The following is a 15,218-nucleotide window of genomic DNA, read 5'->3' as shown; positions in this document are numbered from 1 at the left end:
CCACTTACAAACATCAAAATGTGTTGATACAAGTTCTAAAAATATAAATATAAACCAGGAATATTTTCAATTGATAAAATAATTTGCCTCATTGCCAGCTAATAAGCTGACTTCTTGAAAATATTCCCCTAAATTTGACAATTTCAGTGATTCACGTCCATGCTTAATAAAGCTTTGTATTATTTTATCATGTGCTGAAATAGAAAAATCAATGTTTTTCTGTTGACTTATTACAAAAGGTGTCAAGGTGTTCGTGTAAACTTTAAAATCTGAATAGCTTTGAGTTGCTCCTATCTGTTCTCTCCCTGATGATTGTCTCAAATTAACTTTTATAATACTGTGTCAGCTTTTTGCTGGGGAGGCTGTTATCTTATGAGTGTTGTTTGCATCCTCAGAAAGATATTTTGATATGAAGAAGAACCAGTGCAAAGAAGGCTTGGATATTTACAAAAAATTTCTAGCCAGAATGACCAAATTGTCAGAATTCCTCAAAGTAGCGGAGGTAAATAAATTACATCTATGGAAAGGATATCGTTTAGCTGCCTGTACTTGTACAGTAGTCTGTATTCATAATAACAACTTCTCAAATGGATGAGTGTTTGCTTAACTTTGCTATGGAAGGAAATACTCTACAAATGTGTTTTTTTTAAAGATTTTATACATTCGTTAATGTCAAGTAAGATTCTGGAGTATCCATTTTATTAGCCAGACAACATAATAAACTTTCTGAAGTGTTACAAATTTAATGAATGGTCCAAAGTGAGTCACCTGAATGTTGCAGTGTGTATACAGTGCTCTCCCTTACTGTAACTGCTCAAAATGAAGAAGTAGTTCCAGTAGGCAATGGAGTGTTTCTAATACTCCCATAAGCTTCTCTGCATGAAAAAGTTAGGCTGGATGGGAAGTTGGGTTTGCTTTGAGATGCGGTTTAATGCACTTGTGATTTCTAAGGCGCGTTTTTAGTGAAACTCATACCAGTTCAGAAAGTTAAGAATATCCCTTCTTAATATGCTAGTTTCTATGTGACATTGACATCACTGTTCTTTTACTTTTATTGCCACTGCATGTAGTAATGTACTTTTTCTTTTCCTTTTGTTTTTTGTAAACCCAGCAAGTTGGAATTGATCAGGGTGACATTCCAGATCTTACTCAGGTCAGTATACATATCATTGATTAACCCAATTATTTTATTCTTTGTGCTTCTAAAAGTTGATGTGTATCATAGTAATCACTCATCTCTAACATATTCTCTTCTACATATTTATATATGAGAAATATGTATGGTGACTTTTCCCATGGTTTAAATGTATTCAGTACTCGCACTTTGCAGCTCTTAAGACTTTTTTGATTGTTTAAAGCAGTAAAACTCACAGGAAATATTTTTCAGGAACTTCTGTTTTTTATCACAGGGGATTCATTGGCATGTAAGCCACAAGCACCTTGCCATGCCTTGAGGAAAACCTTCCATTTTACTGTAACCTAATGTCTTCAACACACTTAAAGATTAGTTAGCTACTTCAGTCAAGAATTTTTTCTTTGTCCTGAGTTCTGAATAGATTTGATGTTTCTATGTCAGCACCTAACACTGGCTTTGATATTACTCAGTAGTATGAGCGACATGCACAATACAGGTTGTATGCTGGAACATTTCGTCTAAAAGGTGGAATGCAGGGGAGCACCTTCTGGTGAGGATAAATTGAGGGGCAGAAGGGAGGTCAGAATGATGGTTTGACCCGGTGAACAGAAAACACTTGATAGTCTACAGAGGGGCACAAATTTGTTCATTGCACATTACTTCAGTTCATAGGGACACTGTATTTCTAACCTAGGAACAACCCAGCATTTGGTATTCTTTCTGTAGCACAGAGTAACTTGTTGGGTAGAATAAATGGCAATCTGTCAGGTGATTCTGGCAATAAACAGAGTGCCTTAGAGGTCTAGAGTACTCAAGCTGTTTAAGCGGAGTAATTGTGAAACAGTTAAAATCTAATGTGTAAATTTTGAACAGTCGCATCTAATCCTACACTGCCTTCACAAAATTAAATTTCATGGGTTAATCATGTAAAAATATATCTACTGTGAAGATTTGCCTGAACTTTGTCAGTGTCTTTTTAATATGGAAATCAAATCTAAACCACAATTTAATTGTCAGTGTTGTTTGTTACTGCCAAAGGTATGATTTACATCTGAAATCACACATTTCAAAGTACAAATTTCTAATACTTTCTCCTAGCAATTAATACTAACCCCTTTAAGAACTTACAGGCCTTTGTGGTAGGAAAGAAATATGACTAATGAGGAGAGTAAGAGCAGGTAATGAGTGAAAACAGTAGTTTGATGTTTTCTATTGGTGTTTGATCTTAGCACCTTACTCTGTCTTTTGATTAATGCTGCAGTATTCAGATGGTCTGTATTATGCTAATCAAATTATACTCAAGTCTGAAGTTGTACTTCACTGGGTTTGTGTGAACTTGTCCAGTTAATTGGGTCAATACAAGGCTCTTCAAAGCAGGGTTTTTTTTTTTTATTTACTGAGATTAGGGGATTTAACTTCACTTTGATGCTTTTTACATCTGAAACTTTCAGTGAGCAAAACCATTTATCTACTCTTCTTGCTTTTTTCCTAATAGTTCAGCTATTTTTTGTAAGTGCACTTAGGGCAGCTCTCTGAATTGTGGTGGTAGATGTCAGCATCCTGTGTATTTTCGCAGTTTCAGTACCACTAAGCATGCCAGTTCCATAGTAAATTTCATGGCATTTAATAAGAGTTGAATAATTGTGCACCCATTTAGTACCACATTAAAAGAATTTGCTAAAATTTCTTAATACTATGCTTTCACAGAAATTTAATTTTCACTGTGCTTGTATTTCTGAAATAAGTTTTGACAGGATCATGTCTTTGGTTTCTGTTCTGGTCTACCATTTTTTTTTTTTTTTTTCCAAATACTTTGTTTACATTTTTGGTGTATATTCTGTTCTAGGATATGCATATTTTGTAATTTCCTTAAGCTGTTCCTGACAGCAATGGTTTTATCACTTCAGAGGTTTATTACCACTGCTGCTGTACAACTGTGTTTCTTCCTTGATTCTGATGTTCCCACTACAGCCACTTTTGCCAGTTCCTATAAAGAAAATATTTTCCTTTTTTAGGTGCCCTGTTTCACAATGATGTTGCTTCCTTTCTGTTTATAGCTGTTACTGTAGTTCAGGAATGCAACTGGGTCATTTTCCTCTGTATGGCTCTTAGTCTGTCAGATGTCTTTGGGTGGGAGGAAGGAGGCTGAGTCATGAAATACAGACTTTTTTGAGTCATAATGTTAGCCCAGGCATCTCTTCTGACATAAAACTACTAAGGTCTCATCACTCAAAATTTCATCTCAGGTGTTCTGTTGGATGTCTGTAGCCATGAGAAAGTTCAGAGAAGTTACTGGTTTGTTGTTTTTTTGTGATTGAGGGGGTTGTTTAGAGGGTTTTAGAAACAGTACATACAGAACATGCTTTTCCATACAGATAAGTTTTAGAGTGTCCTTGGGAAAAAAAAAAAAATTACTAGGAAAAGCTTTCTGGAATTAGGCTATAGTCTCTTGCTATAAAGTTTATCTATCCAGCTGTGTATTTTGCAAACTATTGTTCCTCCTGAAATGTAAAAGTATGGGGGGGTGGTGGGAGGTTGGTGTGTTATTTTTTATTTTTGTTGTTTTTTTCCCCAATACCTTTCCAGAAGGGTATTTCCAAATGTTCCACCTTGGGGTTCAGCTGTCTAGTTTGAACGCTGAATTTGTTCATGACGAGTTGTTGAGGTAACTACAATCTTAACTTATCTAGCTCTACTTATAGAAAGAAATACCAACTCAGCCCTTAAGACAAGCTGTTTTATAGGATTATTCTTATTGCTTTTCTTTGCATCTCTTGTAGCTTGAATTGGCCTTCTTTGAATGTGGGAAGCTAGAATTCTGCTCAATATTTCAGCGGGGAACTTGTGAAAGCCTTGTGTGATTTAGTATTTTTCCTTTTTCCAGGAAATACTTTTTCTAGCTGTTGGTACAGAAGGGGTAACAAGTACAAGCTTGATTTTATTCCAAACAATGCCTATCGTATCTGTTCTACTTGCTGAAAGTTGGCAAGTGGTAACAAGAGGCATAATGTCTGGAACCCTTCCAGATGAGGGAGGACTGATAGAGGTCTATTTCCTTCATCTGAATCTGCAGTAGCGTTTATTTCACTTGTTTTATGGGGTATGGACTATGTAGTTAAAAGCAATGAGCAATGTAGCTAGAATAGCAAGGCAGTGAACTCTCCGAAAGTGACAGCCTAATTATTTTGCTTGCTGGCTGTTGTTTTTATGGGGTGATTTGGAGAAATCTTGCTTGCTATTTAGACTGTGTAATCAAGATGAGTTCAAATTTGTTCCGACCTTTGAAGCGGTTTCCTTTGGTATGGGAGAAATATTTCTGTAGTTGGATACAAGTATATGGCAGAAAGAAGGCAGGTTGTGATTGGCACTTTTTTCTTGTTTTCTGTAGGAACCAAAGCAAGTTGGTGTGCCTTAAGTCTGTATATTTTAAAGTTGCTCTTTTCTGTTACCTGTCAGTTAAAATCATTGTCACGGGTACTGAATAATGTCATGGCTGTGCTCTATAAAGTCTTGGTAAGCTTATGAGTATTGGTCACCTAAAACTCATTTAGGTGTCTTAAGTCTTAGCTGAGGTGTCTAGTACCTGACTTACTGCTGGATTTAAGTGGCGAGAAGCCTGTTTTTTGAAACCTTAATTGCTTTAAGGACCAACCTAATGTTTAAAAACTTCTCATGGGTAACACTTTTTCTGGGGTGGGAATCCACCAGAAACAACTTCATTTGAAGTGATGTTGCTATTTTCTAATGTTTTAGGCTACCAAATGCTTTGGAATAATTGAGTTGGTTTACTGTGTAGTTATGTGTGGCATAGCCACTCAGTCTGCAATAGTATTGTTGGGATCAGGTTGAATTTGATTGCTTTTTTTATCAAACCTGACATTCTGCTGTAGTCAAGTGTTTCTAGTGCAAGCTTTTGACTGTAAATATTTGAATAGAAAGTGATTGGCTTTTTATTGTAATGGGGAAAGGGGCTCAAAAATGCAATGGCTTCATTTTGGTATTTCTGTGAGCTTAAGGGAGTACTGCTTCATCAGCTGTGATTGTTGCATTAATCTTAACTTAGCAAATATTGCTGCCAAAACCAAGAATGAAACTTGCATACCCAGAAGCAGATATACTTTGGGGGAATCCTTACTTCATGTCTCTGTGGTACCACTCCTTTAAAAGCACCCCAGCTGAGTAAACAGAATTCAGGAGTGTAGGATGGCTGCAAGGCTCAAAGGCACAATTATTTATGTGTGGAGTGTTGTTTTTAGTGGATGAGGAAACTAATCTGTGTGCTAAACAGTGATGTGTTGTCTAGAAGGAGCCTTTTATAAATACTTTTAACTTTAGGCTCCCAGCAGCTTGCTTGAAGCACTGGAACAGCATTTGGCTTCAGTGGAGGGAAAGAAAACAAAAGAAGTCTCCGCTGCCAGCAGGTGAGCAACCAATGAATTACAATGATACCTATACCTAGGATTTGTCATCTTCATACTAAGAACTTTCAGGATTCAGCCACTTGGTGTTTTTGAATTTTATTCACTTCCAAATATATCTTCCTAGAAGTAGAGATGAAGCATCTAGTGAGTAGTAGTCTGATAACTTAGTCACATTTGACATTTAGGTATGTCTGCCTGTGTCTCTGACAAATTTATTGTGCTATAATATATGAGGTCTCAGCTCACTGGTTTATTATTCTTTTTAGCTTCTACTTGTTTCAAGTCCTTTAAGGCTCTTTTTACGCAAGACAGGACAGTATTTATCTTTGTTGTAATTTATGTACCTCTCAGACTGCGAATTTATCTTAACCTGCTTATAAAAGTTCTTCAGTCCCCTCTCAGAACAGCCAAATTAGCTTAGATGCTTTGTGCTGACAGAAATTGTGTTATTCTTTGTCAAGTATGGTATCAATATGTATGAACAGTACTTCTGACTGAAGAGCGAGAGATCTCTTTTGACATAGTCATTCTCCCACAGAAATTTGATAACTACTGATAAACGTACTGGTGTAAACTACAGTCCTGTGTAAAGATAAAAAGCAACTGGTATGTTCTGCACTTTCCAGTTCCTACCCTCTGAAACCTGAGGGAATAGTCCTGTGTACTCATGCTGCTTTTTCACCAGGCTTCGTTATTGGGGTGTCTGCCTTTCTGTCCCAGAGAGTAAGGGAAGAAGAGACTGGTGTGCAGGGGTAATGACACAAAACTAGATAAGGCACTTGATTAAACTATAAGTGATGTATACCTGACTGTTTTTTGTAATAAAACTCTTTAAAATTATTACTGTTTTTAGAGCCAGTGCCCTATCCAGTGCTGTTTCCACACTTGCCAGTACCGGAATGTCATTTAGCAGGATGGATGAGAAAGAAAAGCAGCAGGCATTGGAAGAGGAACAAGCTAGACTGCAGGCACTTAAGGTACTATTTTTTTTACAAGTTTTGTATTCCAAGATCTATTTTTTTAACTGGATACAGGTGAAAACCAAGATTGCCTTAAAATAGTGTCGGGGAGGGGGGAGGGGGGCACCAAGGCATGATTCTGTAGGATACAGGTGTGATAGCTACCAGTATGTGGTGACCTTTCTCTCAGGAATATGATTTGAATAGCAAACAGCTGATAGAAATAACATATATTCTTCCTTACAATAAATTGTTACTGACCTCAGATTCACAAAATGAATATGCAACAATTCTAGGTTACATGTCAGCAGCTGAACATACAGTATTGCTATTGTAAGACTGGTTATTAGTAGGAGGGAATTATTTTTCCCCATGATAGATGGAATATGGCTTTACTGTGACTCTTGTCATGTTGCTCATAACGAGAATATACACTATAGCTCTGCCCACATTTAACTGCTTTTATTTATAATTCTACAATTTAGTTTGAAAAACTGTTTGAGATCATATGTATTTAGGTATAATTTATGGACTGTGAATAATAATGTATTTGAAAGAAAATAGGTGTGTTCTTTTTTGGTTCCTTAATGCGTTCTCCTTTGCTTATAGGTACTTGTTGAGTAGTCCTCATAGTAATATCCCTCTCTTAAGGCCTGAATCCTGGTCCTTTTATTCCATTTGTAACACTGTTCCTGAGAACATACACAGTATAAAATCTCAAACAAGACAAGATGCTACTCTTGCTGAAAGCTAAATCTGTAGTTCTGTCATGTCCTAGGCACATGCAAGTGGGGCAGTTGGGAATTTTTCTTGTGTTGCTTTAATGTCTCTAGAGACACCTAAATGATGAAGCAGCTCTGCTCATGTCTTCTGGAGACAACATTGAGAGCCTTCAAACTATATGGAGTGTGAAAGTAAACTTTGGTCATGCAGAGTTGAGTTTCATCTCTGAAGTTAGAGGTCTGTTGAAGATTCTCCACTTTCCTGACTTGGTGTAAGGCATATTTTTCAAATCAATGTGAAACAGGTTTTTTGCTATTGGACTGCAATGTTAGTGTGCCTTGCTGCCTGCTGCTGAACTGCTTCACTTGAATCTCAGCAAGTGTTGGGATGTTTGTTTTTTTTGGTTGGTGTTGGTTTTTGTTTTCAGGAGTTCTATCAGATGTATCCCCTCTTCACTGTCCCACTTCTAGTATACAAAGGACTTGTAGCTGCTGTAACTGAATAATTAAATCAGTTGATATGATTTTTCTTTTCGGTGGGCAGGGAAGCTTGCAAGCTCACTTCAGGTTTTACTTGAGGGATGTAAGCAGTGTAAAACATACACCTGTGTTTTGACCTGTGCTGTATAAATCCAGTGAGCATATCTAGAAGTAACGAGGAATGTAAATGTAAAATTAACATAAACTAGATTTTTATTTTGCTAGTTTAAGAGCAACATCACATGGTTGTTATTACAGTGCACATTGTCAGTCTGACTTCTCAACATCTGGATTGAACTATGAAGAAATCCTAACAGTAGAGATGGGTCTTCTGAACAATGGTCCATTGACCTGTCTCTGAATGACTGAGGGGGGATCCTAGGAAGTGTAGCTTGGCTAGAAGTGTTTTACTTCTGGGCAGTTATAGTTTGAAAAAATAATTATTTTAAAAATCAAGGTGAGACTTGAGGTTTTAAGGCTTTGTTAAGAGATAAGACTATTTGTTTTAATTTCAATCGTCTTTCAGTTTTCAGGATTTTACAGAAGAATAACTTTTATTTAAGACCATAATTAAAACTTCTTGGCAAAACTCTTCAGGACTGAAGGGTTAATAAATGAATAAAACCAAAATGAAAACCATGTATCTCATCTTTCAGGAGCAGCGGTTAAGAGAGATTTCTGTAGTATCAAATTCCATTTCCACATCAGCATCCCCAAGCACCTTATCAGGAAAAAGTGTGAATACTACCATAGCTGTTGACCTCTTTGCAGTACCAGCACCCACAACAAATAGGTGAGAGAGACTTTTCTTTCTGAAGCAAGCAGAAATTACTGCATTGGCCTGTAGCTCCACAATTACTGCAAACCCCTGATCCTAGTTACTTTTCAGGTACTCTTCAAGAATAATTTTTTGCTGATGATTTCCTGGTGTATTCGCAGGAATTTTGGTATTGGTCAATAAGAAGTGCTTAGTTACTAGTTTTATTTTGTACCACTATTATTTATGGGCTACTAGTAAACAAGAGAAAGTGAGGTTGGTGTGAGTGTTCATGTAACACAAGAATACAATGCCTATTATATGTATATTCATGTTTTTTACCTCTCCTTCTTATTCAGCATGCCCAACCTTTCTAGTGATCTTTTTGATCTTCAGCCTGCATTCGTTCCAACTGTGCAGAGTACTCCAGCTATATCAACATCAGCAAGCAGTGCCTGGGGAGGTGAGCTGATACAATGATTTGGCTGTCTAAATGATGGGTGAATTCTTAGAACACAAGAATGAATAAAATACAGATTCATCCTTAATTGAATCTACATATAAAACCTTAATTACTTTGCACTGAAACATTTCTATCCTTGACAGAATATAAAATACATCATCTGAAAGCTCTGGCAAACTGTTATAAGGAAGTTATTTTTTTCTTAACACATAGCAGTAGTGTCTGTGCAGTAGATGGAATGAAGAAGCTAGTCAACAAAGGGGACAGATAGAAGAAAGATAACTAAAAATCATAGTTTAAAAATGCTGGGAAATATAAACTAAGCAGGTGTAACTGAAAAGATGCTGGACTGGTATTTCTGTTCCACTAAGTGATATTTAATATTTTTTTTTCATTTAAAAGGTGTTGGTGACTTAAATTCTTATAACAAAGCTGCTGTTCCCAGTTTCTTGGGCACAGAATTCTTTGTACCCTCACCCATCCCTCCAAAGAATGATCAGGATAAATGTTGAAGAGATGTCTTAAATGCTGAAATAAGGCAATATTAACACCGTTGGAGGTGTTGGTATTTTAATAGATGGAATTGATACCCTTATATACTATTCAAAAGGTTAATTCTTAAAGCCAAAAGTGTAGTATCTATCTTTAATTGATAAATGTTCTGTCATTCTCCCCCTCCTAACCAATGGCAATACTAGAATTATTTTCCCTAAAGAAGAGCTGTAAGGATTTTTATCTGAAACTAAGAATTTGTATCTTTAATGGATTGATCACTAGGTGGAATATTTACAGTTTGAATTTGTCTAGAGATTCTCATATTTGATCATTTCAGTCTGTTTTTTCTTTTCCATTATTTGTACTCTGTATTCTTTCCTTCACTTCTGCATCTGAAAGGTCCTTTCTCCTCCTCAAATGGTTGTGTTGGTTCTCCACCTCATCTGGACATCTTTGACATGAAGCCAGTTGAAGAAGCTGTAAAATCTACCACCCCTTTCATCAATTCTACTTTTTCCTCCAAACAAACGGTGGAGCTATTTAGTGGTAAAAAACCAAACAAACAAAACCCATGTAACTTATTTGCAACTGGAGATAATAATACGAATAAACTGGGCCATGTAATCTTTTTGTGGTTTGGACCAATCTTCACTCTCTAATAAGAAGTGAAAATGGTGCATTAATTCCAGATATAGTAAATTCATATGTTTCCTTAAAGTTTTATTCCTACGGTTGAAATAACTCATTATTTTGTTCAGCTTGCCCAACCTAGAGATCCTAAGACTTGCAACGTTGCTGGAATTTTTACTGATTTCTTTCAAACTGCAACCTCTTTTCTTTTTCGTAATGGGGAATGCAGGAGTTACCTGAGATTTTCAAATTTGTTAAATGAACAAATTATTTTTTTATTACTAAAATTTCTTAACTGCGGACTTAATTTTTGGGTCCCTTCTTCCTTTTCCTCTTTTAAACTGATCATATTTTCTTCTCTCTTTTTACGAAGATGACTTTAGTGGTCATAAACCTACATATGCTTCTGTGTATCATCCTCTGACTGTTGATGGTAATTTGATTATTTTTTCTTATTAAAACTTTTCTGGTTCCACTGTAATGGGTGGCATTAGTCTATAGGTGTATTTGATTACTCTAAACTTTTTTTCAGGTTTTCCTCTTCATTCAGCTCCTCCGAGTACCACCTCTTCAACAATTAACGTGGACTTCGATGCTGTTTTTGGAGGAAAATCTGCAGTACCAGAGTACAGGACTACAAGTGGTAAAAACTTGCTTACGACTAATTTACACCCTACGGGCAACTGTTGCTTAACAATTTAGTGTAATTGCTATTGCAGCTGAAAATTTAATAACTTAATACATTTGCAAGCTGATTATAGGGCTGGTAAGATAACAGGCAATCAGTTTGTAGTTATTTACTTGAAAATTAGCTTTGACTAATCTCATATACTTTGTAATAATGGTTTCCTCTCTTTTTGGGGGAATGAACTTTGAAAATGGCCCACTGGACACCTCTTAACGGGTAAGCTTCTGTTAATCTGTTTTCAGTGCTTATGACTCCAGCATTTTCTCATGATACAGGATAGTGAGTTCCCTCTAATTTCATTGAGAGGTGTTGTACTTATGAAAACGCAAAGTTAGGCATGTGTATGTGTTGCTTGAAGAATAGCTGAGTTACCATCTTTCCCTTGGTTGGTGCTGTTTTGCTCTATATTCAAAGTCCTTATGAACATACAGCAAAGGAACTCTTGTGTACATTCTGGATACTAGTAGTATAGTGAAATGACTGCTATATCATGTTGCAAGAACACTTTGAAATTACCTTTAACAACCTTCTTTCTTAAGTTTTAGGGGAGAATTTTCTTTAATTTAAAAATACCATCAGTTACTGCTGAAGTAAAATTAAAGATTCTACTAGATGAGTAGCTACAATATAGTACTCATTAAAAAAAGTAAGAGGTTAAACTATACTGTCTAAGCCTTAAACACTTCCAGCATGTTGAACCTCCACATATAAATACTCAAACTACTTTGTGTTCTATAAAGAAGATATGTTCCTGGCTTAGGGATGTCTTTTATTCAATCCAATGTAACTGTTTTGTTAATAGTTGCTTTTATGTGTTTTATTTAGCTTTTAACTTTCTAGATGATGTATTGCAACCCACAGTACCACCACAAAGTCAAAGAGCCACTTTAGCCAACCAGCAAAGCGGAAAAATTTTGGCAAATGACCTCGATTCTTCACTTGCTAATCTAGTGGGAAGTGAGTGTGAAGCTTTTAAATGTAACTTTCCCATTTGTAACTGAAAGCAAAAACTTTCCCCTGCTCCCCCTTCAATTAAAAATACTTAGGGATTTTTTTTCTGTTTCTCTTCCCCCCTAGATCTTGGCTTTGGAGGAACTCCATCCAAAAAGTAAGTGTGTAGAAACATAGATAGATACACACGCTTACAGTATTCTCGCATGACTGCTTGGTAGTCTCTGGCACAGTTTACCAGCACTAACATGGCAAGAGTCTTAACTGTTAGAGTACTCTGCTACCAAGAACAGCATTGAAACAGTGAGTCTGTGGTCAGTCACGATAATATGGTCAACTATAACTTTTAAAGTAATTCACTTTAGTTTTACAATTGCTGTGTTTTTATTGAAGTATTTTTATAAAGCGTAAAGATCCTGCAGTTACATAGAACTCCAGTTACTCGTTATGCTATACAGTGCAGTAATAATAGTTTGTTTTTAACACAAAATAGAACCTGTAGACTTCAGTTACTGGAACGGAGATATATAAGTAGTTGCTGAAATCCTGAGTGTTTCTTCCACCCATAGATTGCAGCCATGTACATGTATTAAGGCATGTTTTAGATTTCTGTTGTGATGTGTCACTTTAGCTGTTGACTTTCTGTGAAGACTAATACCACAATTTTGTTTTAGATCGGATATGCAGTGGACCCAACCTACAGAGAAAAAACTTACTGGTGGAACAAACTGGCAAGCAAAAACAAGCACATCGACCACATGGAACCCTACTCCCTTACCCACTATTCCACATATGGTAATTTCCGTACTATTGAAGTCACGCTTCATTCTAGCAAATGTTATTTCCCTGCTTGAATTAATTTTAAAAGAATAGCAAAGGCTGTCTGGGACAAGACTGGGGGCAGGAGGGAATGCTTGTAGTATCACTTCTCAAACAGACCGAGATGGATATTTTATTATGCTTTATTTCCCCTCACTGCAAAACTTGTCCATTAAAGACTTAAAGAATCAGCCTTTCTCTTGAGACATATTTAAGTTCATAACTTCTTTTTGAATTGAAACGAATGACACCAAAACATAAAATTTCTGATGTGTGTGTTTGAGATGCTCCCACCCCCTTCCCCTTCCCACGCATGCACACACGCACCTTTAAGAATCCTAAGAATGTATTTCAAGGGTAAAACTGCTGTTCCTTCCAGTTTTCACTCCTTTTTCAGTTTTATCACATTAAACACTGCTGCAACCCCTGTAAGGCACCTTAATTATCAGGTTAAGCAGCACTTTAGACTTAAGATAATGCTCAACAGCAACTTCATATTTTTAGCATAGTACAAAATGCTAAGTAGAAGTTTCGTAGTTATTTAAATTAAGACTTTTAATTTCTTGGAGGAATATTTGTAGGCAAGTGGCTTTTCCTATGCTTTTAAAATATTTTTCAAGTATCTTCTATTCATATATGTTCATACAAATACAAACCACTTCTGAACTGTAGCTGCCTTAGAGGGATGTGGAATGTTCATCTCTGTTATGTGTGCAACTACGGTAATTACCACATTTGCTATGAATTTTGGACTGCTGTCTGACTTTATTTTCCAGTAAGACTAGCTTTGCCTGTAAGGCCAGTTTTCCTCATCTTACATGACTGTGCTTATTCAAAATTATCGAAGTTGAATATTAAATCTAGTATTGGACTCAGAAATTCAGATAAGAGGATGTCTCAGTTGTATAGCACTTTTATGTGAGACTTCTGAGACCGTAAAATCTTTTTATCCCCTCTTGGTGCTCTTGAACATGTTATCTTAGAGTGCTGATGCATTTATCTTTTTGGAAGATAGAGCGCCTTAGCACACACTGATCACTGTGGATTTGGGTTGTATGTTTTTATTTCATGTGTTCATGTTTCATACCCTCTGGTCTAAGCATTTGAGTGCGTTGTGCCAGATATCTGCTCACTCATTTGCTTAGAATTCCAAAAATTGATGATACAAAGACCTAGCTCAGCTGTGAGCATCTTTAAAATCAGTGCCCCAGTGTTGGAAAGGTCTAACTCTCCTGGCTCGGTATGTGGCATTCGGAGTACTAACTCCCCAATTCATGTATAGTCTGCATATTCTTTCATAGTGAAGTATTTTAACTAGTGCTCCATCTTAAATAAGATTAGCACTACTTAACAATGCATGGCAACATGAAGTGCATGCATCACTCTGCCTGTAATCATAACCTGATATAAGTTATTACTGGCTTAAGATGCTCTTAATTTTTCTTTTTTCATATTGTGATATATTGCAGACATCAGAAGTTCGTATGTGAGGAACATTTACCTGACTAAACCTCTACTGCTGTTTGTTCCTTAAGCTGAATGGTCACCAGCTTTCTTGGTTTAGTCTATGCCCTTCTCACATATAATGGAAGGAAGAATGAATATTGCATGCCATACCCTCTAAAAGCTTCACACAAATGTTTGTGCAAGGAATATACTCAAATCTGGCTACATTTAGTCCTTGCACTTCCTTCCTCCTGCTTTGTTTTAATAAATGAGTTGAGCATAGTTACAGACGGTTATGGTACTGGACTTGAATCTATCCCTTGGTTAGAATTTCCAGTTCAAATACCTCTTAAATAATTTTCTGTCCTTACTCCTTTTGCTGTGCCAGAATGGAGTACACTATCCTGGATATGTAAGTCGATTTCTTGTAAATATGTTGGTTATTTTAAGTATTGGAAAAGATGGGGGTTTTTGACAGTCTTATATGTATATATATATACATATATATATATGTATATATATATGTATATATATATATGTATAACTAGAATGCATGAGCTCATCTAAAGTACATTAAAATGTTCTTGATTTGAAGGTACCTGCTCCTATCGCATACCCATTGACCACACCTCAAGTGCCTGTATATGGAATGGTAAGAAATGTGATTGTCTTGTATTCCTGAAAAAACCTACTTGTCCCCTCCAGAGTTGGTTTCATGGCAGGCTTCATGCTCAAATCATCCTGCAACTTATATGTATTGTTTCATACGGTCAATAGTGTGTGAAATCTGATAGCTTTTTCATTGTGCATTGGAAGAGATTACTCTAAATTTTATACAGCAAGTTTTTTAAAAGCTCTGACTTTACTGCATGTGTGTGTCTGTGTGCTTATTTTCTATTATATTTACAATGTGAAAAGATACATCTAGAAATAGTTTGAATTTTATATACCTGTTTTGTGGGGTGTTTGTTTTTCTAACAGGTACCTCCTCAGGTTGGAGCTGCTCCTTTGATGGCACCTCAGTCAATGATGTATACGCAGCCTGGTCTAAGGCCAACAAATCCTTTTGCACCTGTTTCTGAAACTCAGGTTAACTTTTTTTAGTTTTGAGATCACATTGAAACTTTAGTCTTGGTAAAAGCAACCAAATGCTTTGTGAAGGGCTACTAATATATTTCTGCATTTGAAAGTGAGGGGTTCCTCAGTCAAGGGGAGCAGCTTTTGCTGGCGAGGAAACAAAGTCAGATGATGA

General features: G+C 36.4%; 1 protein-coding gene across 4 annotated transcripts in view; it reads left to right on the top strand.

Moving 5' to 3' along the window:
* The window catches only part of LOC104358185 (phosphatidylinositol-binding clathrin assembly protein), a 33,395-nt gene that overhangs the window by 13,347 nt on the left and 4,830 nt on the right, over positions 1-15,218 (top strand). The window contains exons 7-21 of one of the 4 annotated variants that reach the window (XM_032995975.2): positions 396-502; positions 1,112-1,153; positions 5,471-5,556; positions 6,410-6,533; positions 8,374-8,510; positions 8,834-8,937; positions 9,832-9,978; positions 10,436-10,495; positions 10,595-10,705; positions 11,591-11,707; positions 11,828-11,858; positions 12,376-12,496; positions 14,355-14,378; positions 14,562-14,618; positions 14,948-15,055. In XM_032995975.2, coding sequence (XP_032851866.2) covers positions 396-502; positions 1,112-1,153; positions 5,471-5,556; positions 6,410-6,533; positions 8,374-8,510; positions 8,834-8,937; positions 9,832-9,978; positions 10,436-10,495; positions 10,595-10,705; positions 11,591-11,707; positions 11,828-11,858; positions 12,376-12,496; positions 14,355-14,378; positions 14,562-14,618; positions 14,948-15,055 — 1,376 coding nt within the window. Of the gene's footprint in view, positions 1-395; positions 503-1,111; positions 1,154-5,470; positions 5,557-6,409; positions 6,534-8,373; positions 8,511-8,833; positions 8,938-9,831; positions 9,979-10,435; positions 10,496-10,594; positions 10,706-11,575; positions 11,708-11,827; positions 11,859-12,375; positions 12,497-14,354; positions 14,379-14,561; positions 14,619-14,947; positions 15,056-15,218 lie in introns of all 4 variants that reach the window. The other 3 variants (XM_032995977.2, XM_042807331.1, XM_042807332.1) reach the window with 3 other exon arrangements.

Source organism: Tyto alba, unplaced genomic scaffold (assembly GCF_018691265.1).
Source record: "Tyto alba isolate M040663 unplaced genomic scaffold, T.alba_DEE_v4.0 Super-Scaffold_5, whole genome shotgun sequence".
NCBI lineage: Eukaryota > Metazoa > Chordata > Aves > Strigiformes > Tytonidae > Tyto > Tyto alba.
The sequence above is the reverse complement of the archived record's forward strand: the minus strand, read 5'-3'. Positions and strand labels throughout refer to the sequence as shown.